This window comes from Falco cherrug, chromosome 1 (assembly GCF_023634085.1).
Source record: "Falco cherrug isolate bFalChe1 chromosome 1, bFalChe1.pri, whole genome shotgun sequence".
In the NCBI taxonomy this organism is placed as follows: domain Eukaryota; kingdom Metazoa; phylum Chordata; class Aves; order Falconiformes; family Falconidae; genus Falco; species Falco cherrug.
Window position 1 is genome coordinate 127,403,081 of NC_073697.1, and position 24,903 is coordinate 127,427,983.

The window sequence follows — 24,903 nt, forward strand, 5'->3', positions numbered from 1 at the left end:
GTGGGCCTGGTCTGCCCCGCAGAGCATCACCGGCCTCCGTCTGGTCTAGCCCAACAAGGGGCAAGGCAGGGGGTCTTACTGCTACACTGGGCATGTGCCCCCCTGCCCCTGGAGCTGGTGCAGGCACAGAGTGCCAAGAGCTACGCAGCTGCCCATGGGCAACACCAGCACTGCTGCAGCACATGCCTGCCTGCAGTACAACAGGACAGCGCGTTAGCTGTTTCCAGGGTAGATGCACCCAGAAGTCTGAGCTGATTCCTAGCAGCGAGGTCACCCCGTGCTGTTCCTGCCAGCAGTGGGAGCAGTGTGGCAGGAGCCACCACTGTTGGGCATGCGGTACCATGGTTGCAGATCCTTGGCCAAGTGGGCACGGGCAGCCTCACGCTGGCACTTCCTCCAGCAGCACGGGCAGGGTGGGCGCTCCTGGCAGAGCGAGGGGTGGTGGGGGACCTGGGGGGCCTGGGGCAGCACCCACCCGTGTGCCCCAGCACCTCCGCCGGTCCCTGTACTGTGGGTGGGGGGGCAGAGGCACGAGGTGGAGAGACGGGGAGGGTCTCAGGGGCAGCAGCAGCCGTAGCCCCGGGACCGGCGGTCGAGCCCGCCCCCCGCATACCGCGCCCGGGAGCCCTTGCGGCGGGGCGGTCCCGGGCATGCTGGCGGTGCGGGGCGCGGGCGCGGCGCTGCGGCGGGGGCCGGTTGCCTGCGGCGGGGGCCGGGGCTGGGGCCGTGCAGCCGGGCTCCCCCCCTGGCCCCGCTGCCCCCCGCCGCTCGCCGTGGACCTGCGGAGCGACACGGTGACCCGGCCCAGCGCGGGGATGCGCCGCGCCATGGCCCGCGCCGCCGTGGGCGACGATGACTACGGGGAGGACCCAGCAGTCAACGGTGGGCGGCGGGGTCGGACCTCCCCGGCAGAGATGGAGGGCCGCCCCCCCACCCCCGGTGGGGTCCCCACCTGTAGCTGCCCCCAGCCCCTCCGGGATGGGGAAGCCCAGAGCAGGGGCTGGGGGCGGCAGCCTGGGCCTGCAGGGTTCCGACCGAGCCCCCCGGCACGCCCCCCATGAAGACACCCCCCCTGCTTCTTCCCCCTGCAGAGCTGCAGCGCCTGGCCGCAGGGATCCTGGGGATGGAGGAGGCTCTTTTTGTGCCTACGGTCACGATGGCAAACCTCATTGCCGGTGAGTGCCTAGGGCTGCCAGCCCTCCTTCCCCACACCCTGGGGCGGCCAGCCCACCACCTGGGGACAGGTCTATGTCCCCATCCCATGGAGGGTGCAGGGGGCAAGAACAGCCCCGCTTCTCCCTGGGGTCCCAGGGAGCACCCCGCTTCTGCTCAGGAAGCTGCCCGGGGCAGGGGAGAGCTGTGGGCAGCAAGCCCTTTCTGACCCAGGTGCGTCTCCTTGCGCCTTCCTCAGCCCCCTCCACCTCAAATCTGAAGCAGCACGACCCCGCTCAGACCCTGGAGCTGCTCCCCACTTGCTGCTGCTGCAGAGCAACCCCCTCTTGGGCCTGCTTGACCCCATTGCACACTCAGCCTCTGCTCTGCTAACCTTCACCCGGTTTGCATCCCTGCCTTCCTGTGAGCAGGGGTCTGCTGCATGCTGTGTGCTGCATGGGACCTGCCGTGTGCATGCACCAGGGAGGGCAGGCCGTGCCCCCCAGCCGCTGCGGGCAGCCCCCAGCCGACACTCCCAGCACCTCTGGGACAGAGCGGGCGCCCCGTGCCCGCAGGAGGCCGCGCTGCTGCGTGCCCAGCCTTCCTGCATCGGAGCGACCAGCGCGGGCAGCCCGTGGGCCCCTGGCTGAGCCTGCCTGGGCTCCTGCACGTGCTGCCCGCAGTGCCCCCTCCCTCACGGCCCCTCTCCCTCCCAGTGATGTGCCACTGCCAGCGCCGGGGGGGGCAGCTGCTCCTGGGCCGGGACGCCCACCTGCACCTCTACGAGCACGGCGGGGCCGCGCAGGTGGGTGCCGCGGGCGGGCGGGGGGGGCGGGCTGTGGCGGCACCGGCAGGGCGGCTTGCTGCTGCCCTCCGCTGGCTGCCGGCGCCGGGCTGGGCGCAGGGTCCCTTGCCCGGCTGCTGACGCCCCGAGCCACAGCCTGGGGCACGAGTGGGGGCTGAGCCCACCCGGTGCGAGGGATGGAGGGGATGATGGCCGGGACTTCTGTGCACAGCCACTGTCCCCCATGCACCACCGCCATGTCCACACACACTGCCACCATCTCCCCCATGCACCACTGCTGTCCCTCCATGCACCACCACTGTACCCCCATGCACCACTGCCATCCCCCCATTCACAACCACAGTCCCCTGTGCACCATCACTGTTCCCCCATGCACCACCACTGTACCCCTGTATACCACCACTGTCCGCCATCAGCTGTGCTCTCTGCCCTGCCCTATGCACAGGTTGCTGGCGTCCACTCCCAGGCACTGCCGGACCTGCCAGATGGCACCTTCGACCTGGACCAGCTGGAGCTGACCATCCGCGAGGCCCATGGCAGCCGGTACCACCTGCGTCCCGAGCTCATCTGCCTGGAGAACACGCACAGCTCGGCGGGGGGCCGGGTCCTGCCCCTCACCTACCTCCAGCAGGTAGGGCCCCCCAGCTAGCAGCTGGGCTGCCAGGTGGCAGGATGGCACCAGAGTGATGCCAACGCCTTGCTGAGGAGCTCTGAGTGTGGCTCATGTTGGCACCAGCCACACCAGGGTGTCCCTCCCAGCCCAGCTGCTCCTCTGCTTCCCCCCAGGTCCGTGGGCTTGCTGACTGCTATGGGCTACGGGTGCACATGGACGGGGCACGGCTGATGAACGCGGCAGTGGCTCAGGACGTGGAGCCAGCTCACATCACCCAGCACTGTGACTCTGTGTCCCTGTGCTTCTCCAAGGTGTGCTCACACAGGGAGGGAGTCCCCAGGGCCCACTGGGGCCTGGCCCTCATTTGGGGACTGAGCACCCACCTTACTGGTGGGGGCACCCCTGGGCAAAAGGGGCAGCCTCCCGGAGCTGCTCCAGTCACTGCTCTGATGGCTCTGCAGGGCCTGGGTGCCCCGGCTGGTGCGGTGCTGGCTGGACGCAGGGAGTTCGTCGATGAGGCCTGGCGTGCACGGAAGCTGCTGGGTGGGGGCATGCGGCAGGCAGGCGTGCTGGCAGCCGCTGCCCGCGTTGGACTGGGGCACATGGAGGCAACACTGCGCAGAGACCACAACAACGCCCGACGCTTTGCTGAAGGTATCTTGGGGCCCCTTGGCACACCAGTGCTCACAGCCTGACACCACACTCTGCCCGGCAGCTGCTGCACAGCCAAGCCCTGCCCTGCCCAACAGCTCGGGGGTGGGGCCCGGCCTGAACTGCTGCCCCACGGCCCCTGGGCTCACAGCTCCCAGCGCTGCCGGGGTAACAGCGGTGCAGGCATCTTCCCCAAGCAGCTGTGCTGGATCTGCAGCGAGGCCAGGATGCCGCTGGGGTCCCTGCCTGGGTGGAGTGCAGGGATGATGCCATGCCTGTCCCCGCAGAGCCCACAGTGAGCCTGGGGCTGCACAGGGTGGGCCAAGGGCACCTCTTTCAGCTGGGACCTGGGGCAGGGCTTGGGCTGTGCTGCAGCCTCCTCTCCTGGGTAGCTGGGTGCTGTGCTCACAGCCTACCTACTGCCCCTGCCTCCCCTCAGGCATCCAGGAGCTGAACTCACCCCTCTGCTCCATCAACCTCAAGGCGGTGGAGACAAACATTGTGATGGTGAGCATCAGGGGGGACTGGCCGTCCCCTGCAGAGCTCTGCGAGCAGCTGCGGGCAGTAAGTGAGGAGGAGGTGGCCGAGACTGGCCAAGCTGTCAGTGTCCTGCTGTTCCCCTGGTCAGCACGCACTGTGCGTGCGGTCTGGCACCACGATGTCTCGGCCCGTGACACTGAGCTCGCAAAGAACAAGCTGGAGTTTGTGGCCAGAAAGTGCCAGGAGAAGCTGGCCCGGGGACTGTGGCCAACTTCTCCGAGCGCAGGGGGAGCCTGAGCATCCTCCCAGCCCCAGCCCCAGGGCAGCTGCCTCCCCTGGGTGCTGCAGGCAAGCTGGCAGGCTGGAGCAGCTGTCCCAGCCCTGTCCTGGCAGTCAGCAGCAAGGGGGCTGGTACCAGTCACAGCATGCTCCAGGCATGTTCCCAGCTGGCTGCAGCATAACATCCATCCCCACAAACCAGTGTGAGCCCAGCCCCGGGGAGGCTCCAGCCCACCCCTGCAGCAGGAGCATGCACCTCCCAGAACATACCCAGAGGGACAGAGGGGAGCCCACATCTCACACCACCACTTGGACCCCTCTGAGACAGCATCCCTGCCTCACTAGTCACCCAGCAAACACATCCTCAGAGCATCCTCTGGTCCTCTACAGAAGCTCTGCTTCTTAACTTCCCACAGGGAGCACCCAAAAGCAGAGCCAGACACCCCCAGCCCCAAAGGCCACCTGCTGTGCTTGGCCTATGGGCACCACATGTGCAAGGATGCAGCAGTGGGGAGACTGATCCTGAGGGATGGTCGGGGCACAAAATAAACATGTTCTGGCAGTGCTGTGGCTGTGCAGGATGTTTTCTCCTAAGCATGCTCCTCTCCTGACTGTGCAGCAGGGACATTATCACAGCCAAGCAGTCCCCATTGAGGGACAACTGCTCCCAAGGACATGGGAGCATCTCAGCCACAGGACTGGGGCCACCACATAGCAGCACTGAAGTTTGTGTGTGGCCAGGACGTCCCAGGGCATGAGCCCCACTTGGCCCAGACAGCTTGCCAGCCGCTCCTCCATCACCCTGAGCCCTTGCAGCCTCCCTGCAGCTGCAGGTGAGCTCCCCAGGCTCTCCTGCCTGCCAAGCCTGCCACGTTCTGGGTCTGGAAGCCCCCAGCATTACTCACACAAAGAGCTAGGCCGAGCTCAGTGGCACACTCCCCACTGCTGGCATGGAAGAGCCCAGCTGCAGGATGGGAGCTTGGCACTGGAAGGGGAAATTGTCTCTGCAAGCAGCCATGGCTGATGTGTACTCGCCAGCTTAGCACAGCCCCAGCTCCCTGGGAAGCAGATTACACCCAGGCAGCAGTTATTCCCATTTTATTTTGTATTGGCAATAAGCAGTTTAAAGGAAATAACTATCCCAGCTGAAACCAGGACACAGAGGGAACAAACTTCATCACCCAGTCATCCAGCCAGAGCCCTTCAGGCCTGCCAGCCCCCTGTGTCCCAGACTGGCAGAAACACCCTCACAACGGAATGCTAGCCCTGGTGATAATCACCAATACCTGGTGGCCCCTGCTCTGTGCCCCCCTGCCTGGCTGGCTGGGCTGGAGGGGGCACAGAGGGTGTCTAGAGGTAGCAGCTTCCCCATGCCGCAGAAGACCCAGCCGGCTGGAGCAAGGAGGGCAGTAGGGCAGGGTGCACGCAGGCTGCCTGTTGCTGCCATGCAGGGCTGTGGCTCACATCTTGGTTTGCTCCTGAAGTGCCATCTCAAGCTCTTGAAATCATATTCAGAATCACCTGGGATGAGGAACCGAGCCCTGTGAGTGGTGCCTGGCCACACTTCTCCACTCCTGGCGATGACAGCCAGCCCCAAAGCTGCTGCGCGGGGGAAGCTTGGCTCGGCACAGCCCTCCCAGGCTGCTGACCCCAGCTGTGCTTGGTGAGTGAAGGGAGGATGGGAGCTCTTCCCCTACCTGCGTGAGAACATAGCTGTCCTCTGACAGCTTCTCAATGATGTCAAAGTGATCCATGCCGGCAAGATCCAGCAGGGAGACAGACCAGCCGGCTGCACGCAGGGCCTGTGGACAGAGTGGTGCTGGCAGGAGGGACCCCAACCCTCGTCTGCCTCAGACAGGGCAGCAGGAATGATGGCTCAGCAAGGACTAGCGTCCTCCCCTGAGCTGCTTTCATCTTCAACAGCAGCAGAAATACTGCTCTGATACAGCACATGAGCTCGCCATCCCAGCTGAGCCAGTCTGAGCAGGCCAGCTGGAGCAGCATCCCTGTGGAGCTGGGCAGGGCAGTGCCTGCAGCTCACCTGGCCGTACTCCTGTGACTGCCTGCGAAACTCCGGCGAGTCGTGCTGGGCCACAGCCACGAGCACCTCGCAGGCCGCAGCTGCAGGCCCTGGTGGAGCAATGTACAGCATAGGGCTGTTCCTCTGGGCAACCTCCCTGGAGGAGACACCACAGTGGAAGCTGACGCAGCCTCTTACTCAGAGAGGGAGAGGGTGTCTTTGCCTGCAGAGCACCCGCGTCCTGGGTGGTGCACACCCACTGCGCAGTGCCCCACTGAGCAGGCAGGTTGTGCGGGCAGGGGCAGAGTGGGCTGCAGAGGCACTGGCCAAAGGCACGTGTGTGTGCAGCCCACCTGTGCCCTTTCCTGGACACTGTCCCCACAGCGTGCAGGCTCACCAGCTCATGTTCAGCACATCATTGACATAGGTGTGCAGGATGGGCTCCAGGTCGTACACACCGCTCACCAGCACAGCTCCTAGAGGCAGAGGTGCCAGTGGGTGAGGGGGCCTGCAGCTCAGGCTGCTCTCACAGCCCCGTGCCTGGGAACGCTCTTGGCACCCACATCCCCAGGCCTCAGCGAGCAGCTGTGGGCGCAGGACATGCATATCCCCAGGGCAGCTCGGCCAGCAGCCCAGAGTCTTGCACTGCCAGCACATGGGCTGCAGTCGGCTGGGGCAACTCCTCTCCCTCGGCTCTACAGCCCTGCAGCCCCGTACGGGCAGCAGAGACGGGCTCGTCCCAGGTGCAGACACCAGTTATCCTTCAGCTCCCGCGCCTGGACACAGCGGCGCTACCTTTGATATCCAGCACCACTCCATATTCCATCCAGTCCGTGGACAGCACCATGGCTGCCAGGTGTGCCCCTGCTGAGTGTCCGCACAGGTAAATGCCTCTGGAGAGAAGGAGCCGTGAGCCAGTACAGAGCCTGCTGCCTGGGGACACGCTGCTCTGCGCCGCACCCTAAACATGGCAGCTGGGACACATCTGCCAGCCCATCAACTGACATCTCACACAGTAACAAGGGAGCTACAGGCATTGCCCGGTGCTTGGACCCAGACATTGAAGCCTTTGTCGCAGCACAGGGCTCATGTGCCCCCTGCTGTTGCCACCACAGCCATACCCACACACCAGACCTCCCAGGGAGTGAGGTGGGCGGGGAACAGTTTGCCTAGAAGGCCTGGCAGCAGCTGTAGTGGTGGGGCAGAGGGATCCTGGGAGGTGCCTGCAGCCCACCTGATGCCGGGGTACTGCTCCACCAGGAAGGCAAGGCTGCGCCGCACCTGCAGCACCATGGTGTCCATGCGGCCTGGGCAGAGGGCAGAGTCAGGAGTGTGCCGGGCCAGCACAGGCAGTTGCAATGTCTGCCGGGCAACACTTACCTTTGGGGGCTATGTCATAACCCACCGCCACCACCGCCACACCCTGCGACACCAGTGGGGGGACCATGAACCCCGACTCCTCTTTACTGGGGAGGAACAGAAGCTAGCCAGGGGCTGGGGTCTCCCGGTACTGGGAGGCCTATCAGACCCAGCATGCCCAGGGCAAGTGCAGGTGTCGTGAGATGGGAGGTGGTGAAAGCGGGCAGGGGGCTCCCTCGTAGGGGATCCCCTTGCCCACAGCCCACCTCACCTCAGGCACTGCCAGTATCCGCCGTGGATGTAGACCAGGACCGGGAAGGCTGCGCAGCACAGCCCGGGGTAAGCAGGGGGGCAGGCCCCTGCCTGCCCCCACCCCCACCTGCCCAGCACCTACTTCCAGAAGGTTCCATAGGAAAATAGATGTCCAGTTTCTCCCCCTCCCCGTCGCCGTAGGGGACGTGCAGCGAGGTCTGCGCACCGTCCCGGGCCCGCTGCGTTCCTGTGGGAGGGACACGGCCCCTGAGGCACGGCCGGGGGGCCGAGCGGCAGCTCCCGGCCCCGTGCTCCCCGGGGCCGCCCGCCCCTCACCTGCCGCCGTCGCCGCCAGGTGGGCCTGGATGACGGCGTCCGTGCCCAGACGGGGGGACCAGCGGCTAGGGGAGTACTGCTCCTCCAGCGCCTGCGGGGGGCACCGGGGCTACGTCGGGGGGCGGCTCCGGTGTCGGCCGAGGCCCCCCAGCCCCGCCGCCCGGGCGGGAACCACGCCCCGCCCGCCCCGCGGCCCCTACCTCCGCCGGCATGTCCCGCCATCCCCCCATGCTGCGCCCGGGCCCGATCCCGATCGCGACCCCGACCCCGATCCCGATCCCGCCGCGGCTGCCCCGCGCTGCCCTGCTCCCATTGGCTGCTCCGGGGGCGAGGCGGAGGCGGAGCCGCCACGCCTCCATTGGCCTCCCAAAGGGCGGGGCTGAGGCGGGGCCACCTGGCTGGCTGACTGGGCGATACCTGGGGGACGTGCCGGTGAGCAGGCGGGCGCGCGGTGCACGCCGGGAAAGCAGCGCGGTCCGGTACGTGGAGGGAAATAAGAATTTTCGCGCCTGTGCCCCCATTAGCCAGCGCGGTGGCGCGGCGGCGCGAGCCCTCCTCCGATTGGACGGCGCGTGGGCGCGTGGGCGCGAGCCCTCCTCCGATTGGGCTGCGCGGCGGGCCGGCGCGCGCGCGCGGGCGGGCAGGCAGTCAGTCAGTCAGTCAGTCGGTCGGTTGGTCGGAGCCATGAACTGTCTCACGGTGCCCGGCGTCCACCCCGGCTCGCCCAGCCGCCCGCGCGGGCAGATCCAGGTACCGTGGCGGCCTCATACCGGCACCGGGCGGGCGCCCTATGGCTGCGGTGGGCGCCGAGGCACTGGCATTGAGTGGGGCGCCGGGGCTGCGATGCCTGGGCCGGTAGTGGGGCGGCGGTGTCTGGGCTGTGCGGAGTGGTTGCCGGGCGGGCTGGTGTGGGGCCGGGCTGCGGGGACGCCGAGGGGCTGCAGCGGCACCGGGTGGGGTGCTGGGGCTCCCAGAACTGGTGCTGAGCTGGGCAGGGTGATGGCCGGGCTAGTGCCCCAGGGGCCGCCCGGCCGGTGCCCCTGTCAGGCTGTGCTCTGCCCGCTGACGCCCGTGGTTCTGCCCCCAGGTGATCTTCGGACCCATGTTCTCTGGGAAGAGGTAGGCCGGGGGAGGGGGCAAGGAGGGGGCTGGGGCCCGCAGCCCACTGACTGTGGTCTCTTGCAGCACGGAGCTCATGCGGCGGGTGCGTCGGTTCCAGCTCGCTCAGCACCGATGCCTGCTGGTGAAGTACACCAAGGACACACGCTACTGCAGCTCTGGCGTCTCTACACACGACAAGTGAGTCCGTGGGCTGGGAGGACCTACACCTGCAGGCCCAGCAGCTGGGCTGCCTGGCTCACCCTCTGGTTTTCCCTTCCCCGCAGGAACATCATGGAGGCCCTGCCAGCCTGCCTTCTCAAGGACGTGTACCAGGAGGCACTGAGCTCTGCGGTCATTGGCATTGATGAGGGCCAGTTTGTAAGTGCATGGCTAAGTCAGGTCCTGGGGGGCTCTGCAGGATGCAGTCTCTTCAGAGCACTCTGTGCAGATGAAGGTCTGAATCCTTTGCAAGAGGGTGGCAGCGGGGCAAGGAAATACCCTAGGGCAGTTTGATGCTGCTGGACTATGCCTGTATAGTCAAACCGTTCCCTTTCTTGAGTCCCTGCAGGCTGAGGACAGTGGGACTGGAGTGAGTTTCATGGATAGGCAACATGGCTCTAATTTTCTTTGTGCCCTATGCCGCTATCTGGGTGTGTGCTGCTGGATCCTGAGGGAAGCACTGCCCCTTCTTCCTCCTGACGCTGTTTCTGTACCTCTTCTAGTTCCCAGACATCGTGGAGTTCTGTGAGATGATGGCCAATGCTGGGAAAACTGTCATTGTTGCTGCTCTTGATGGGACTTTTCAGAGAAAGGTAAAACACTTATTTTTCAGTACAGCAGCTGCTTTAGGATCCTCATATCCATCCACCCACCCCTGCTGTCTTGGCACAGGCCTTTGGGAGCATCCTGAACCTGGTGCCGCTGGCAGAGAGCGTGGTGAAGCTGAACGCCGTGTGCATGGAGTGCTACAGAGAAGCCTCCTACACAAAGAGGCTGGGAGCAGAGAGGGAGGTGAGTTCCCTTGGAACAGAAAGCACTTCAGTAGCTTCACCATGTCACCCCAGCTAGTCTAGAGGGATCCCTTCAGGGGAACTGAACTCTGCAGAGTGACTCCCCCGATTTTCTTGCCAGGTTGAAGTGATTGGAGGAGCAGACAAGTACCACTCTGTCTGCCGAACCTGCTACTTCTGCAAGAGGCCTCAGCAGCCTGGGTTGGAAAACAAGGAGAACATGCCTATGGGGGTGAAGCAACTGGATATGGCGGCCTCCTGGAAGATCTTTGCTTCTTGACTGCTGGGCTCCCGCATGGGGAAACATGAGAGGAAGGAAGGTAAATGCTGTGGCTCCCAGATGCCAGATCTGGCTTCCTCTGCTTTTAGCAAAACTGTTAAGTGTCTTAGCTCTACCTGTCAAACCAAGCCACTGTTCCTCTGCACCAAGTGCCAGTAAAAAGGAGTATCAACTGGACCTGATGCCGGGGGCAGGGGAGCTGAAAGCAGGAGCATGACTGAAAGTGAGTTCCTCTCTCAGAACATGTGAGAGACAGTTGTAGTTACTGATGCTGCCATGCAAACAGGCCCTGGAAAACTGTTACAGCGAGACAGGCTGGGGGGCTTCCATCGCTGACCATTGTTCTGGTCTGTGTATGTTCAGGACTGCACCAGCGGCTGGTTCACTTGCCTGTGAATGCAACCCTTTATCTCTTGTGCGCTGTTGCTAAATTCCAGGTTTCTTAAGACAATGTACAGTAACTTAGTGTGTTAAACCCACTTCCTTTTATAACGGAGTTTGAGGAGGGAACCCATCCCTTGTCATAGAGCTGTGGCACAACTTTTCAACTGACGCACGTAGCAGCACCCTGGCCCTCAGCAGCCCCTTTGAACAATTGTGTGTGAAAATTGTCTGTTTGCTGTTACACTTACTTGTGTTAACTGTCTTGTAAATTTTTGTTGAAACAAAGAGGAGGAAAGGAAGGTTTGACTTGATGGCCTGACAGTAGGCTCTTCCTAGCTTTTGAATTTTAAAAGGGCTAGCAGTAGTCTAGTAGTAGTCTCTGCATTAAGACAGAGTCCTTTTGGAAGAACTAGACTTGACTCCAGGAAGGGCCTTGTCTCCAAAATTGGGATGTTTTTGCTCAGGTCCAAGCTTCAATGCTTAGTTACCTGTGAAGGGTTTGGAGGCTCAGGACTTAATCTGTAAAGGTTTGGGCTACTGTGTGAAGATGCAGCTACTTGGAAAAGGGTCTCTGTTGTCAGTGGATGGTTCTCAGCTCTAGTCATGTATCTTGCTCCCTCTCGAGCCTTCCAAAAATTCTCAAGGCTGATTCTTCCTGTCATAAGTTGACAGAAGGATCCTCTTCCCGCTTTGCTTGACTTGGCTTCTAGAAAGTGGTTGGATTTTTATTGTTGGGTTTTTTTCCTTCTTGCAAAAGTGCTTTTCCCTGTAAGCCAATGTCTGCAAGCTCCAAGCAGCAGCTCTTAGTTCTGGCACAGATCTCCATGTGCAGATACAGTGCTCTGTTTGCCTACACCCTCCAGCTGGGAGGAAGCACCTCCCTAGAAGGTTAAAAAAGCCATCTGAAAATTCCTGCTCCTTCCATGTTACTTGGTGTGATAACAGTTGTAGTACTCACAAGTGCTTGACTCTCAGGCCTCGGCTTTCCCCTTAGGTACAGGGAAGGCAGCGCTGTTACAGGTTTAGTTTAATAAAAACTTAATAAAATTGTCTGTGTGTGTGTTATACCCTCCAAAAACGCTTCCCTGTAGTGAACAGTGTGCAAACAGTTCAGGCTTATCGCTTGCAATGGCAGCCTGCACTGGATGGCTGGTCACAAGGGTGGTGTCAGAGCTCTCTGCCCCAACCTCGCAGACTGTGAGGAGCAGGAGGGCTGGCCTAAAAATAGCCACCGGCACGAGCGTGCTGTTTGCCATGCAGCAGTTGGCTAGGGCTGCTCTGCCACTTCCCTGCCTGGAACCCCCCCACCCCTTGGGGAGAGAGGAGGAACCCCATTTTGCTTTCCCAAAGACAAAAGGCACATGGAGGCTAGGTGAAAAAGTTTATTCCATCTCTACAGTGACAAGGAACTATCTGAACGCCAGCCCCAGCAGCAACAGCTCACATACCACACACAGCTGCTGGGAAGAGCTTCATGACAGGTGCAGCAGCAAACACAACCTGAGTCAGCCAGCCTGCACAGGCAGCCGGGGTCACCTGGGAGCATGGGCTGCAAGAGGTGCTGCTGAGAGCAGCGGGCAGGATGTGGGATGGTGGCCTCGCTTCTGCAGAGGCTAGTGCAAGCGAGGAGTACTAAGTTGCAGGGAAAGCACTCTGGAACCTTCCTCAGGCAGCTGGAGCAGCTATAGCCCTGCTGAGAGATCGCAGCACTTGCTGCTCCTGTGGATCCCAAACAGTGTCATCCAAGCACCAGCAGCTCAAGTGCAGGCTGTGGGAAGGCGCAGCACAGGAGTTTATAGTCAGAAGATGGCTTTGGCATCAAGCTCACCCAGCAGCAGCTGAGGGAGGAAGGCACGGGCAACCTGCAGCAGGCAGGAGCTGGACCACCTGGCTGTGCTATGGCAGCAAGAGCTGCCACTGGAAGGGTTGCAGCTGGCGGGGCTGGAAAGGCACTGATACCAGGACAGGCCAGAGCTGGGGAGTACAAACCACCCTCCCAGCCCGCTGCTTCCCCAAGGGTGCAATGGCCAGGCCTGGAGCTCAGCCCCACTGAGGCCAGCCCTGCACCCCTACCCTCTCCAAAGCCACAGGGCTGCACTCAGCAGTTGCAAATCACCCGCTACGTGCTGAAGCACCCACCACACACCAGGCTTTGGATCCCAGTAGCAGAGAGCTCAGCTCCACCACCAGAACCAGGCCCCTCCTGTGCGCCCCAGCACCAAGACCTGGTGGCCTTCACACAAAGCAGCTGCCACCCTCCCACCCCACCTTCCCCCTTCCAGTCACTGATCCTTCCCTTCCCACCCGACAGAAGAGAATTGCACTGGTACAGCCATCCCTGCCGGGGCACCGGGCAGGGGCTCAGTACACCGGTGGGGGCTGGTAACCCTCTGGGGCTTCTGCCGTGTGGGTGAAAGGTGGCTGCTGGTAGCTCTCGTGGCTGATGTTGGGGTAGCTGGAGTAGGGAGTCGAAACTTCTGGGGTGGGGTCGACATAGTTGTGAGCAAAGTCCTCCACCCCCATTTTGTACCTTTTGTAAGCGAAGGCGATCAGGAGGCCCTAGAGAGACAAGGGGACCGGCCATGTCAGGGCTGCCCTGGGAACCCCTCCACACTCCCTCCAGAGCCGGGCAGGGCCAGGCTGGGTGCCACTGTGGCTTCACTCACCCAGGTGAAGATGGAGAAGAAGCTGAAGGTGATGGCAGCGCGGGCCGAGTCAGCCCCTACGTACACATCCTTGGCTTGCGTCCAGGCCCACTGGTTGGTCAAGAAACAAAAGCCAATGAACCACAGGAACGTCCAGAGGCCTGCAGGAGGAAGGTGGCGTGAGGGCTGCGACCTGCTGCTCCCAGCTGGTCCCCAGGGCAGGTCCTGCTGCCCTCGGTGGGGGGCCAGATGCCAGTGCAGGCACCCGGCCTGGAGGGTTTTCAGCTGGCAGCACGTGGCCTGCAGGCAGTGTGCCAGGCAGGAGCAACGCCCTTCACCAGGCACTGGCAGCCACGTCACGGGGCAAAGGCAGCCATTGTAGCAGCTGCAGAAGGTGCAGCCCTGCCCCGCAACCGCTGGTACCTGAGAAGCCGAGATCTGCCAGGACCAGGTACTTGCGGTCAGTGGTGTTGCTGATCTGGGGGAAGTAGATGTCCACCATGAAGAAGAAGATGCAGGCGAGGAGGGCAAGGATGCTGATGCCGATGCCGTAGCGGCAGGCGTCCTCGTTGTGGTTGAAGATGCAGAAGAGCTGCGAGGAGCTGGGGATGTTGGTATAGCCCTCCCCGACCAGGCAGGAGAAGACGACCAGGGCGAAGACCTGCAGGGGTGGGAGCGGGTGTCTGGCGGGCGGCACCGGGCCGGCGGGGCCCCTTCTAGGGTTGCCCGTGCCCGGCGGGCGGAGCCGAGCTGCTGGGTGGGAGGGGAAGGCCGGGCCGGGCCGGGCCGCCAGGTCCCAGGGCGGGCGTGAGCGGGGGGGAAGGCCAGGCCGGGCGGGCAGAACGGAGGGGAAGGCCAGGCCCAGGCCGGGGCCCGCTGCAGCCCCGCGCAGCTCGCTTGGCCCGGCCCGACTCACCGCGCTGACGATCCGCGCCAGGACCTGCGGCTGCTGCACGAAGCGGCCCAGGTCGAATGCCCCGCCGGCCTTGGCCGCCCCGTACGCGCCGCCGCTGCCACCCTCCATCGCGTCGGACGCGCCGTCGCGCACCCCGCTGCTCCTGCGCGGCACCGCCCCGGAGCGGGCCGGGCGGTCCCTCCTGCCGGGGCGGAGCGGGGCTGGCTCAGGCCGGCGGGACCGGGGCCGCCCCGCCCGGGCTAGAACGCAGCGCCGACCCCTGCTCGCGCCCCTCCGGTGCCGCCGTTGCCCCGCAGAGGGGGAGGCCGACAGCCACCCCGCTCCCCCCGGTGCGGTGGCTGTGGTGTCCCGGGCAGCGCCGTGGGACGGGTCAGGTCCAGCCCCGGAGCCCGCGGGTCGCAGCCCCACGGCCCGGCCTGCGGCAGGTCCCGGTGAGCGCGACCGGAGGGGAAGGGGGGATTCTACGGGGTTCGCTGCCGTCGCCCCTCGCCCGGCACCGGGAGGCGGCAGGAAGGCGGGGCGGGGTGGGGGGGGTGGGTGTCGGTGCTCGGTGCTCCCCGCCCGTCCCGCTGGGGGCCGGGGCCAGGCCCCGCACCCGCGCCGAGCCGCAGCGCTTGCCCGGTGCCAGGAGCGGGTGGAGGCGGTGGGAGCCCCGGGACGTGGCTCTGTCGGTTCTCAGTACCGGGGCGGGCGGGCGAGCCCCGGGGTGGTGGGGGCCGGGCCGGGAGTCCCGCCGGGGCCGTCGCCTGCCCGGAGCAGCTGTAGTCGCGGGGCGGCGGAGGAGGACGAGGGAGGGGAGGAAGGAGCAGGCGGTTGGGAGCCGGGCGCGTGGCCCCGGGCGGCGCTGGCAGGGGGACACACAGAGGTCTCCTCCCCGGTGTCTCCCTGCTCCCGGGGCCACTTCGAGCCCCTCGGGGCTGCCGCAGGGCCGGGAAGGGGCGACCTCACCCAGCCCGGGGCTGCGGGGTCTGCCGGTGCCGCGGAACGGCTCCGTCCCCGCCCTGCCCCGGTTAGCGGCCCCCCCCCCCCCCCCCCCCCAGCGCGGGCAGGACCCGCTCGCAGCCGGCGTCGCGCCCCCATCCGCCCGCGCTTCCTTCCTGCCCCGCAGCGCCCGGCCGCGGGGGCCTCGCCGTTAGTCCCGGGCTTGGTGCTGGGTGTAGACCCGCGGCCCCTGGCGTCCCCGCCCCGGCGGTGGGCAGCACCCCGTGGGCCCCGGGAGAGTCGGGGTGCCCGGAGGGTCCACGGCTGACGCCTACTCCCTGTGGCACGGTGGCCGGTTGGAGGGAGCGCTCGGCCCCAGCACGATGTCCCAGCCGCCCTGCTTTGCCCTTCACGTCACCGAGGACACCGAGAGCGATGGGTGAGTGTGGGTCTGCCCTGCTGCTGCCCGTGCCGTGCCCCCGCATGCACGGCCCCCAGGATGCTGCAGCCCCAGTGGCATGAGGCTGGGGATTCGCCGCGGGGGGGCAGCAGCCCTCAAGCCGCAGGGAGGCCCAGGTGGGCTTCGGGCCCCTGTGCCTAGCGCAGCCCTAGGGGAGTGAGTCTGTCCTTGCAGGCAGGAGCCAAGCCCGGACAACGAGGGAGCCCTGCACACCTCCTTCCACCAACTCATCCAGGAGCAGAGCAGCTTGGTGGAGGCGGGTCTGGAGCTGGAGATGCAGGCAAGGGGCAGAGGTGAAGCACTGCGGCTGCAGGTGGGGTGGGACAGGGACAGCATGTGTGCCCAGGGCCATCTCCTGTCCCAGACCCTGCCTGAGCCAAAGCACATACAGGAGCCCGCTGACACCTTTGGCAGTGCAGGCAGCAGGGTAGACCTGCCCCTGGGGACACAGAGAGCGTCCCTGGAGAAGGGGATGCTCTGGAGGAGTGCACACTGGAGCGGGGCTGCAGGGACTGGAGCCATGGGTGCTCCAGTTCTCACTGCTTTGCGTCCTGCCTTCCCTCTGCCAGAGCACCCAGCCCTCCTGGCTCCCCCAGACGCCTGTGCCACAGCCTGCCTGGAGCCTGAGCAGGGCGAGCAGCAGCTCAGCTACTCCTCCGCTTCCCTGCGGATCCTCGCCAACATGCCCAGCCGCACCATCGGTAGCTGCCAGCTGCCCTTCCCCAGGCCCAGGAGCCGCTCGGGAGAGCTCTCCCATCTGCCTTGCTCTCGTGGGAGCACCCAACCCCTGCCCTGTTCTCACCCACAGGGCGCAGCCGCGGGGCCATCATTTCCAAGTACTACAACCGCACGGCCCGGCTGCGGCGCCGGAGCAGCCGCCCACCGCTGCAGCAGCTCTGCCATGCGGCACGGCCCAGCCTTCGGCAGTATGACCTGGAGACTGACCCTGCCAGGGCCACACTGGAAGGTGAGGGTCCCCTGGGAGCAGGAGCAGGCAGTGTCAGGCACTGTCCCCGCACTGTGTTTGGGACAGGCATGCTGTGTCCTGGCTGGCTGCATCCCACTGAGCCCTTTGTGCTCCCAGACAAGCAGAGCCTGCTGGTGAAAGAGCTGCTGAGCCTCTCGCCCAGCCAGCGCGGCCACATGCTGCTGACCGTGCCCCTCAGCCTGGCAGAGAAACGCACCCTCCGGTAGGTCCCTTCCCACTGGTCTCAGCCAGGCAGGGTTCCCACAGCCAGAGCCGTGCCCGGACTGTTCCACCCTCCAACATCCCTCTCTGCTGGGCAGGCAGGAGCTGAGCGGGCAGAGGGGCCTCCTGCGGCAGTGCACCCAGCACCGGGCCTCCTTCTCTCCCTGTGGATGGTCCAAGGACTATGTTGTCCTTGTAAGTCTGGGGCACGGGTCTGCACATCAGCTGTCAGGGGCTCTGGTACAGGCTCTGGCGCTGGTGCTCTCCCAGGCTCTCTCTCCCCAGTGCTGCCGAGGCCTCTGGTACAGGCTCCTCTCCCTGCTCGCTGCTGTGCAGCCCTGGCGCTATGCCCTGAAGCAGATCAGTGGACGCTTTGGCTCCAGTGTCCTCTCCTACTTCCTCTTCCTCAAGACACTCCTTATGTTCAACATCATCTCATTCCTCATCCTCCTGGTGTTCGTGGTAGCCCTGCAGGCTGCATATCCCCCTGCCTCAGCCAGCCCCCAGCCCTTCACCAGCCTCGAGCTTCTCACAGGAGCGGTAAGCACTGTCAGCACACCAGTGCCAGCACAGCACTGGGCCAGGAGCTCCAAGCCTGGGGCCCAGCCCTGCATCCCCACTACAGTGATGCCCTGGTTCCTGCCCTACATCCCCTGCCATGGCAATGCCCCGGATCCTGCCCTCGCACAGCCAGGTCCCTGGGACCACCATGCTGTGGGTGCAGAAGGGGGTGCCTGGTGCTGTCCCAGCCCAGGGCCCTATGTTCCAGCAGCTGACACAGATGTGCTAGGCTGGGCATGGAGCCATGGGCACCGGCAAGATCACTGTGGGCCCCATTGTGCACTTTCCCACAGGGCTACTTCACTCACTCACTGCTCTACTATGGCTACTACAGCAACGCCACCCTCAACAACCCCTGCACCTCCAGCCCCAATAGCAGTGCATGCCCTCTCACAGACCCTCCACTCCCATACAACATGCCTCTGGCCTACGTGTTCAGCATTGGGGTCTGCTTCCTCATCACCTGCATCCTGCTAGTGTACAGGTGGGTCAGCAGCACCTCTGGCTCTGCCAGTCATCCCCCCCATCGCTCAGCCCCTAGGCACCCCCTGATACCCTCCCCATCACTGCAGCATGTCCCATTCCTTTGGGGAGAGCTACCGTGTGGGCAGCTCCACGGGGGACCTGGCTGTCAAAGTCTTCTGTGCCTGGGACTTCAAGGTGATCCAGAAGCGCTCGGTGAAGCTGCAGTGTGAGAACATCTGCACACAGCTGAAGGTGAGGACCTTGGCTGGAGCTGGCCCCTGCACCATGCAGTGGGCAGGTGAAGGCATTCACAAGAGCCAGTCCAGACCCCAGGGCTCAGCACCCCTCTCCTCCCCACTGCACAGGGGAGCCCTGCAGCTGCAAATATGCCCTGACACCAACCCTGCACCAGTGCTTTTTCCATCAGCCCTCTGGGGTCCCATCTCGGTGCAGTGGGACAAACCCTTGCTCTGGACCTGGAGCATGCACAGGAGCACTGGCACTGCTTTCTTGCAGGAGCTGCTCGCAGAGCAGCGGTCCCACTCCCACTCCCTGAGCCTCTGCCAGCGCCTGAGGCACTCCGCTGTGCTTCTCCTGGCCTGGGCCCTCTCGCTGAGCACTGTGCTGGGCTGCGTGCTGGCTGTGTTCTACTTCTCAGAGCACATGCACGTGGTGAGTGCTGCCCCTTGGGATCTCCTGCCCTGCTGCTGAGGGGCTGGGTTATGGGGAGGTTGACCAGAGCAGCCCCAGGGGGTAGGGGCAGCCCCACTGCAGCTCCTCCCCTGGCCTCAGCGTTTGCTGCCCTCCCTGAGGGTGCCGGGTACAGCGGCCATGTGCTCACCCTGGTACCCACTCAACAGGTTCAGCAGAATCAACAAGCACAAGGCAGCAGCAAGCAGCAGAAGGAAGCCATCCTGCTGGTCCTGCCCCTTGTGGTGTCTCTCCTCAACATGCTGATGCCCCACCTGTACAACTTGCTGGCGATGTGGGAGAAGCAGGACTCCCCTGTGGCACAGGTCTATGTGGCAATCTGCAGGTAGGCTGGCTGGGGTCGAGGGAATGTCCTACACCCCCAGCTGCAGTGTGGGGAGAGGCTTTGGGGCCAGACACCCCATCCATGGGGTCAGCCCCTCTGTCCCCAGGACTCAGGGGCTCCTGGCCCTGCTCCTGCTCCCCAGGAACCTCATTCTGAAGATGGTGGTCCTCGGTCTGCTCTGCTACCAGTGGCTCAGCCGGAAAGTTGTCTGCTCGATGGAGGAGGTCAGCACTGCCATGCTGGGGCTGGGCTCTGCATGGCTCAGTGCGAGGAACACGCAGCGCCAGCATGAGCCGGCTGGGCCATGCCATCCACATCCCTTGCCCAGGGAGCATGGAGCAAAGCCAAGGCTGTGGTCATGGCACCAGTGGGCAGCAGTGGAAGGGGTCTGACAGCTGGGGGTCTGCCAGACAGCACTGCAGGCACCATCTGCTCCTTTGCTGGGGAGAGGGGGGCACCAGCCAGCCAGGAGCACCCCAGATGTTGGGTAGCTGGGGAAAGGGATGCAGGGGAGGAAAAGGTCCCACAGCCCCTACACCCCATGGGGTCCACAGGAAAGTCATGGGGGTGGAGAGACCTTGTTGCCTGCTGAATGCCATGACAGGCTCAAAAGGTGGTCCTGTGACAACCTCATGAAGTTCCACACAGCCAAGCAAGGTACTGCACAGGGTCAGGGCAATTCGAAGCACAAATGCATGCTAGGAAGGGAATGGATTGAGAGCAGCCCTGAGAAGGACTTTTGGGGTGGTTGTTGACAGGAAGCTCAACCTGACCCGGCAACGTGTGCTTGCAGCCCAGAAAGCCAACTGTATCCTGGGCTGCATCCAAAGCAGCAGAGCCAGCAGGTCCCCCCCTCTGCTCTCGTGAGACCCCACCTGCAGTACTGTGTTCAGCTCTGGGGCTCCCAAAACGAGAACATGGACCTGTTGGAGCGAGTCCAGAGGAGGCCAAGATGCTCAGGGGGCTGGAGCATCTCTTCTATGGAGACAGGCTGAGAGAGGCGGAGTTGTTCAGCCTGGAGAAGAGAAAGCTCTGGGGAGACCTAAAGGGTGTGTAGTGATAGGACAAGGGGAGATGGCTTTAAGCTGAAAGAGGGTACATTTAGATCAGATATAAGGAAGAAATTCTTCGCTGTGAGGCACTGGCACACATTGCCCAGAGAAGCTGTGGATGCCCCATCCCTGGGAGGGTTCAAGGCCAGGCTGGATGGGGCTTGAAGCAACCTGGTCTAATGGAAAGTGTCTCTGCCCATGGCACAGGGTTTGGGACTAAGTAAGGTGCCTCCCAACCCAACCCAACCCATTCTGTGATTCTGTGCCGCCTTTACTTGTCTCCCCAGTGCTGGGAGACATGCGTGGGGCAGGACCTGTATCGCTTTGTGGTGATGGACTTCATATTCACCCTGCTGGACATGCTCTTCGGGGAGCTGGTCTGGAGGTAACATGCCCCAGGAGGTGTCCCCCCACCAGCATGGCATCCCCAGCACGGCCTCAGCTCTCCGCTGCCTGGATGGTGCTGCCCTGGTGCGCCAGGCTCTGCCACCATCTGAGGGGGAAGATGGGGTGCCAAGTGCCCCCCCCCCAGCAGCAGCATTGGAGCAGAACTGTGCTTCCTTCCCAGGTTGATCTTGGAGAAGAGGCTGAAGAGGAAGCAGAGACCCGAGTTTGACATTGCCCGAAACGTGCTGGAGCTGATCTACGGGCAGACCCTGACCTGGTGAGAGGTCTCCTACCTGTCATGGCTCGTTCCTCTGCTGGCAAATGCCTCATGGTTCCCAGGTGCTGGCGGGGACCAGGCCCGGGGAGCTGCATGTTTCTCTGAGCCGGGTTGTGGGAGGACCCCTGCCACACCCAGCCCTGCATGGGTGGGATGAGGGAGATGGGTGGCCTGGCAGTCACAGTGCCTCCTTCTGGCACCTTACAGCCACAACCCACATGCTGGCCCGGGTGGTCTGGCTTTGGCAGCATGGTGAGAGCCACGGGGGGATCAGCAGCAGAGCATCCCAGCACCAGTCCAGTGTTCCCCACCCAGCTAGTCCCCTCCAAAGCTCTGGGGAAGGAGCAGGCCCCGGTGTACGTGCAGCCGTTTGTTTTTCCAGACCATAATGGCACTTGCTGCTCCAAGGGGAGCTGCTCCCCTCCAGCCTGTCTGCTTGGCTGCTAGACCCCTGCTTTGCCACCTCCATCGCTGCCTTTCTGCAGCCCCTGGCCTTGCACCCCCCCTGCCTAGGGAGGGGACCCCTGTGTGTGCTGCTGTGTTCCCACTCACAACACACCTGGGAGCTGGAACAACCACCCCAGGGGTTGGGGAGATCTCAGCCACTGCCCAGCCCCAGCCCAGGCTGCACAGCAAACCTGGCACAGGGCATCAGGCATTTGCTTTTTGCTTTCCAAAAGCCTGAGCACAGCTGGTGTTGGTGCCCTGCAACTTCCCCCAGCTCTGCCTACCGCAGGCTCCTGCAGGGCTCAGACCTGGGATGACCTCGTCTTCCCCCTTCTCTCCCAGGCTGGGTGTTCTCTTTGCACCACTCCTGCCGGCTGTGCAGACACTGAAGCTGCTGCTGCTGTTCTATATCAAAAAGGTATGAGTGGCCCACCCCTACCCTGCAGCTCCCCATGCATCCCGGTGACGGGCAGCCCTGTGGGCATGCTGTGCCCTGCCACAGCAGAGGTGCTGCACTGTGCAAAGCGTGGTGCTGTCCTTGTGGGAGGGAAGAGGTGTGGGGACAGGGTGTCCCCAAGCTCATCAGCTCCGGGTGGATGGGAGGGATGGGACAGGAGGGTGGGGGCTGCTTCCCAGGAGAAAGGCGGCATGCAGGAATCTGCTCCCTGTCTGCAGACCAGCCTGATGCAGAACTGCCAGTCCCCCAGCAAGCCCTGGCAAGCATCTCACATGAGTACCATCTTCATCACGCTGCTGTGCTTCCCATCCTTCCTGGGTGCAGCTATCTTCCTCTCCTACACCATCTGGTCGTGAGTACCTGCCAGAGCACAGCTGGGGGCACAGAACCGCTGGCTGCATGGCGAGGAGGACCGTGCCTCCCAGCCCTGACAGCACATGGAGCACACTGTGCCCAGCGCAGGGCTGTGCAGTGGTGCCCCAGGCAGGGTGATGCTGCCCAGCTGCTGGTCGTTGCACAGAGTGTAGCAGCGGTTGGCCTGTGCCTAATTCTGCTAGCTGTTCCCGGTGTTCCTGATGCAGGACAAGATGAGGACTCCCTCATCCAGCCACTGGGGATGGGTGGGGCAGGCAAGGCTTTGTGCCCAGAGGGCTGGATCTCTGGGGCCAGGCAGTACCCTGGGCCCAGGGGCTGCTGGGCTGCCCATCCCTCTGACTGCCCCATCGGTCTGTCTACTCAGGGTTCAGCCGTCAGAAACCTGTGGTCCCTTCCAGGGGCTGGAAACAATCTACAAGTCAGGGAAGACCTGGGTGCAAGTGCTGGAGAAGTCCAACCCAAACATTACCTGGCTCGCCTGGGTCCTCCAGCACCTGGTGGAGAACCCCTTCCTCCTGTTCTTTGTGTCTGGGGTCCTGCTGTGAGTATAGACCTGAGCCTGAACCCTCGACCCTGTGCCTTGAGGGTCCTGCTGTCACAGCCCCAAGCAGGGTGCTGGGAACAGGGGTGTCACTTCAGAGCCCTGTGCCCTGGCCTGGTGCCGGGAGCACAGCATCCCCCAGCTTCCCACTCTAGCTGCCACCATCCCATCCTGCCTGTTATTGCAGAGCTGTGACCTACTTCAACATCCAGGTGGTGAGAGGCCAGCAGAGGATCATGCGCCTGCTGAAGGAGCAGATTGCCAACGTGCGTGAGCTCTCTCTGCTCCCCCTGGCTGGTCCATCCTGGCAGTCCCAGCTGCTCCACTCCCTGGTCCAGCCTCGGGATTGCTGGATTCAGGCTTTAGCCCCAACAGCGCTTTGACCTTGGACAGGCAAGAACACATCCCACAGCTGCTCACTGCAATGTCTTTGCTGTTGCAGGAAGGAGAAGATAAAGTATTTCTCATTCAGAAGCTTCACTCCATTTATGAGCAGAGAGGGCGACACGCCTGAGTGCCAGGTGAGGCATGCATGAAGGGGAGAGGGGGCTGCCAGGGTGCTCAGAGCTTGGCAGGGTGCATGGACATTGCTCCCTGCTGGAGCTGGGCTGGCGGGAGTGGCACTGCCAGGACCAGCCCTGCTGCAGCAGAATGTCATGTGCCCGGGAGCGGGAAGGTGCAGGAGATGATGGGGTGAGCCAGGCGTCTCACTTCTCGCTCTCATCTGCTCAGCCAGCATCTGGGGATGCAGGGATGAGCGTGGTGGGGAGATGGCTGGGCTGCCCCAGTACCTGGTCTGTCCCAGGGGATGCTGGATCCCTGGCGCTACTGTGGTGCAGGCATGGCACTGCTGCCAGCAGAGCCAGCACAGGGACAAGGAAGGGGACGGGGGCAGGACTGGGACAGGGAACAGGAGGGGCATGGAGCATTAGAGAGCCTCCACTCCCCTTTCAGCGTGGGGCAGTGCTGTCTGCCCCTGGCAGCAGACACTTGGGGGTCTCAAGGACTGCATCTGCCCTCTTAGTGTCAGATGCCCAAGGAAGAAACAGGACAGGACGGCTCACAGCCAGGGACCATATCCAGCTTTCTGAGCCATCGCAGCGTGGTGTTGGATCAGCAGGACTGTGGGGTGCTGGGGAAGATCCTTTGCTCCAGACTGCAGGGGTCAAGGATCCGTTGAGGCACGCTGTCCAGAAGCTCCATGGGGATGCTCCCACTGCCTGCAGCTGCTCGGGACATGACAGGCGCAGCAGGACCAGGGCCAGGACTGCTGTCACGTCCCAGGGCATGGTTCTGTGCAGGGCTGGCTTGCCAGCACAGCCCTTCACCGTGGGTGGTTACTGTTAGCAGAGAACAACGCTCCCTTCTGTGAACGCCCCAGCCAGTGCTGACAACAGCTTTAGGCCGTTTTCAGAAGCCCTTGGGGACAGTGAAGCTTTTCCAGCTGGAGAGAACCTGAAGCCCCCTTTGTGCTCCCCAGGAGCAGCAAGGCCAGAGCTGGGAGCTGCCAGCACCGACCCAGCTCCAGCCCAGTGCCTGGCTCACCGAGATACTGCTGGCTGATAACCTTCCCCATGAACGAGGCCACCCAGCCTGCCCCAGCCCAGCAGCCCTACAGCACACTGCGCTTGCCAGCGGGACAGGCTTGGAGAAACCAGCACAGTGCCGAGCTGGGCAGAGGAACCTGAAGGCTCTGTCTCCCCCACTGCAGGCTGACATGGCCCATTAAAGTGTAGCTGTTCGGGAGAGCTCCCCGCCTGTGCCTGGACCAGTTGGGCTGGAAGCAGGCAAGCAGGTTTGGCATGCTATCATCAGTGTTTGTTAGGGGTGGTGACTCGGCAGTGTGTGCTCGGGCTTCTCCACACTGCCGATGGGCTGCCCCGGGAAGAGCCCAGCTCAGCCCATGCCGAAGGAGTGAGGACTACTGCCATCTCATGGCATCTGGCCCTGGGAGCCACTCGCCATTGTGCCGTGGCTACAGCCCCCAGCACTGAGAGCTGCTTTCCACCACGGCATGCTGGCAGGAGGCCTGGCCCTGGAAAGCCGTTTGTGCCCCTGTGGCACAACAGAGCCAGAGAGGGTTGCGTTGCAGCCTGCGCCTGGCCCAGGCAGCCACAAGTAACCCTCTGACTTGGCACTCGTGCCGCCAGGGGAGGAGCTGCCAGCCGGCTGGGCACCGGGCTGGGCTGCCAGTGTGGGCTATCGGTGTGGACAGGCACGTGTTGTTGGTGCAGGCACGGGCCAGGTTCTCTGTGCGGACCCAGCCGTGCTTCAAACCTAAGCAATTGCCAGAGAGCAGCTGCACAGTGCTGCACTTCATGAGATGTCCCTGACAGAGGCATCCCTGCAGCACAGCCTGCCCCAGCTCCTGACACCCACCCAGGCCCCCCACTGTCTTCCCCCAGGTCACCCTGCTGTGCCTTGGCTGGCACGAGGCCACTGAGGCAAAAGC

General features: G+C 63.5%; 5 protein-coding genes across 20 annotated transcripts; 3 read left to right on the plus strand and 2 right to left on the minus strand.

The window, feature by feature from the left end:
- Positions 1 to 622: 622 nt before the first annotated feature.
- LOC102052250 (uncharacterized) lies at positions 623 to 4,610 on the plus strand. 3 transcript variants are annotated; one of them, XM_055697304.1, is made up of 8 exons: positions 623 to 882; positions 1,092 to 1,175; positions 1,584 to 1,957; positions 2,403 to 2,588; positions 2,744 to 2,881; positions 3,032 to 3,224; positions 3,661 to 3,728; positions 4,397 to 4,610. In XM_055697304.1, the coding sequence occupies exons 1-8, from the start codon at positions 651 to 653 to the stop codon at positions 4,589 to 4,591; spliced, it is 1,470 nt and encodes a 489-aa protein (XP_055553279.1). In that variant the 5' UTR covers positions 623 to 650; the 3' UTR covers positions 4,592 to 4,610. The 3 variants fall into 3 exon arrangements, with proteins under 3 accessions (XP_055553279.1, XP_055553269.1, XP_055553287.1); XM_055697294.1 differs by having other exon boundaries at positions 3,661 to 4,546; XM_055697312.1 differs by having other exon boundaries at positions 1,869 to 1,957; positions 3,661 to 4,546.
- Positions 4,611 to 5,062: 452 nt separating this feature from the next.
- AFMID (arylformamidase) lies at positions 5,063 to 8,595 on the minus strand. Of its 3 annotated transcripts, none has more exons than XM_055697331.1 (11): positions 8,148 to 8,595; positions 7,948 to 8,038; positions 7,754 to 7,858; positions 7,631 to 7,679; positions 7,381 to 7,466; positions 7,235 to 7,307; positions 6,796 to 6,893; positions 6,398 to 6,476; positions 6,022 to 6,110; positions 5,678 to 5,782; positions 5,063 to 5,501 (listed from the first exon to the last, which is right to left on the minus strand). In XM_055697331.1, the coding sequence occupies exons 1-10, from the start codon at positions 8,466 to 8,468 to the stop codon at positions 5,721 to 5,723; spliced, it is 1,053 nt and encodes a 350-aa protein (XP_055553306.1). In that variant the 5' UTR covers positions 8,469 to 8,595; the 3' UTR covers positions 5,063 to 5,501; positions 5,678 to 5,720. The 3 variants fall into 3 exon arrangements, with proteins under 3 accessions (XP_055553306.1, XP_055553300.1, XP_055553313.1); XM_055697325.1 differs by having other exon boundaries at positions 6,022 to 6,157; positions 8,148 to 8,483; XM_055697338.1 differs by lacking the exons at positions 6,796 to 6,893; positions 7,235 to 7,307 and having other exon boundaries at positions 6,022 to 6,157.
- Positions 8,596 to 8,597: 2 nt separating this feature from the next.
- TK1 (thymidine kinase 1) lies at positions 8,598 to 11,772 on the plus strand. The gene is made up of 7 exons (XM_055697357.1): positions 8,598 to 8,697; positions 9,035 to 9,066; positions 9,133 to 9,246; positions 9,333 to 9,426; positions 9,771 to 9,860; positions 9,940 to 10,059; positions 10,180 to 11,772. Exons 1-7 carry the CDS (start codon positions 8,632 to 8,634, stop codon positions 10,336 to 10,338), a joined length of 675 nt encoding a protein of 224 aa, XP_055553332.1. The 5' UTR covers positions 8,598 to 8,631; the 3' UTR covers positions 10,339 to 11,772.
- Positions 11,773 to 12,091: 319 nt separating this feature from the next.
- On the minus strand, positions 12,092 to 14,451 carry SYNGR2 (synaptogyrin 2). The gene is made up of 4 exons (XM_055697346.1): positions 14,284 to 14,451; positions 13,791 to 14,028; positions 13,389 to 13,528; positions 12,092 to 13,281 (listed from the first exon to the last, which is right to left on the minus strand). The coding sequence occupies exons 1-4, from the start codon at positions 14,389 to 14,391 to the stop codon at positions 13,084 to 13,086; spliced, it is 684 nt and encodes a 227-aa protein (XP_055553321.1). The 5' UTR covers positions 14,392 to 14,451; the 3' UTR covers positions 12,092 to 13,083.
- A 988-nt stretch (positions 14,452 to 15,439) lies between these two features.
- On the plus strand, positions 15,440 to 24,199 carry TMC6 (transmembrane channel like 6). Of its 12 annotated transcripts, none has more exons than XM_055697230.1 (21): positions 15,440 to 15,643; positions 15,839 to 15,957; positions 16,234 to 16,365; positions 16,473 to 16,631; positions 16,749 to 16,854; positions 16,952 to 17,048; positions 17,124 to 17,393; positions 17,708 to 17,898; positions 17,987 to 18,131; positions 18,396 to 18,551; positions 18,740 to 18,915; positions 19,058 to 19,139; positions 20,255 to 20,352; positions 20,536 to 20,629; positions 20,863 to 20,987; positions 21,421 to 21,496; positions 21,754 to 21,887; positions 22,275 to 22,451; positions 22,639 to 22,717; positions 22,894 to 22,972; positions 23,476 to 24,199. In XM_055697230.1, exons 1-20 carry the CDS (start codon positions 15,588 to 15,590, stop codon positions 22,963 to 22,965), a joined length of 2,544 nt encoding a protein of 847 aa, XP_055553205.1. In that variant the 5' UTR covers positions 15,440 to 15,587; the 3' UTR covers positions 22,966 to 22,972; positions 23,476 to 24,199. The 12 variants fall into 12 exon arrangements, 9 of the variants coding, with proteins under 9 accessions (XP_055553205.1, XP_055553211.1, XP_055553219.1 ...); XM_055697236.1 differs by having other exon boundaries at positions 23,932 to 24,199; XM_055697244.1 differs by having other exon boundaries at positions 17,139 to 17,393.
- Positions 24,200 to 24,903: the final 704 nt, after the last annotated feature.

Bases quoted from the DNA above. Each gene is read 5' to 3' on its own strand.
- TMC6 (XM_055697230.1), top strand. From the start codon at position 15,588: ATGTCCCAGCCGCCCTGCTTTGCCCTTCACGTCACCGAGGACACCGAG. The intron at 16,632-16,748 runs GTGAGGGTCCCC...TTGTGCTCCCAG, and splicing joins TGCCAGGGCCACACTGGAAG to ACAAGCAGAGCCTGCTGGTG. The intron at 21,888-22,274 runs GTGAGTACCTGC...CTGTCTACTCAG, and splicing joins CTCTCCTACACCATCTGGTC to GGTTCAGCCGTCAGAAACCT.
- AFMID (XM_055697325.1), bottom strand. From the start codon at position 8,468: ATGGGGGCACAGGCGCGAAAATTCTTATTTCCCTCCACGTACCGGACC. The intron at 6,477-6,795 runs GTAGCGCCGCTG...CTCTGCCTCTAG, and splicing joins AGTGGTGCTGGATATCAAAG to GAGCTGTGCTGGTGAGCGGT. The intron at 6,158-6,397 runs GTGAGCCTGCAC...TGTCTCCTCCAG, and splicing joins GATGTGCTGAACATGAGCTG to GGAGGTTGCCCAGAGGAACA.
- LOC102052250 (XM_055697294.1), top strand. From the start codon at position 651: ATGCTGGCGGTGCGGGGCGCGGGCGCGGCGCTGCGGCGGGGGCCGGTT. The intron at 883-1,091 runs GTGGGCGGCGGG...TTCCCCCTGCAG, and splicing joins GGAGGACCCAGCAGTCAACG to AGCTGCAGCGCCTGGCCGCA. The intron at 1,958-2,402 runs GTGGGTGCCGCG...CCCTATGCACAG, and splicing joins AGCACGGCGGGGCCGCGCAG to GTTGCTGGCGTCCACTCCCA.
- SYNGR2 (XM_055697346.1), bottom strand. From the start codon at position 14,391: ATGGAGGGTGGCAGCGGCGGCGCGTACGGGGCGGCCAAGGCCGGCGGG. The intron at 14,029-14,283 runs GTGAGTCGGGCC...CCACCCCTGCAG, and splicing joins TGGCGCGGATCGTCAGCGCG to GTCTTCGCCCTGGTCGTCTT. The intron at 13,529-13,790 runs GTACCAGCGGTT...TTCCTCCTGCAG, and splicing joins GGCAGATCTCGGCTTCTCAG to GCCTCTGGACGTTCCTGTGG.
- TK1 (XM_055697357.1), top strand. From the start codon at position 8,632: ATGAACTGTCTCACGGTGCCCGGCGTCCACCCCGGCTCGCCCAGCCGC. The intron at 9,067-9,132 runs GTAGGCCGGGGG...GGTCTCTTGCAG, and splicing joins CCCATGTTCTCTGGGAAGAG to CACGGAGCTCATGCGGCGGG. The intron at 9,247-9,332 runs GTGAGTCCGTGG...CCTTCCCCGCAG, and splicing joins GGCGTCTCTACACACGACAA to GAACATCATGGAGGCCCTGC.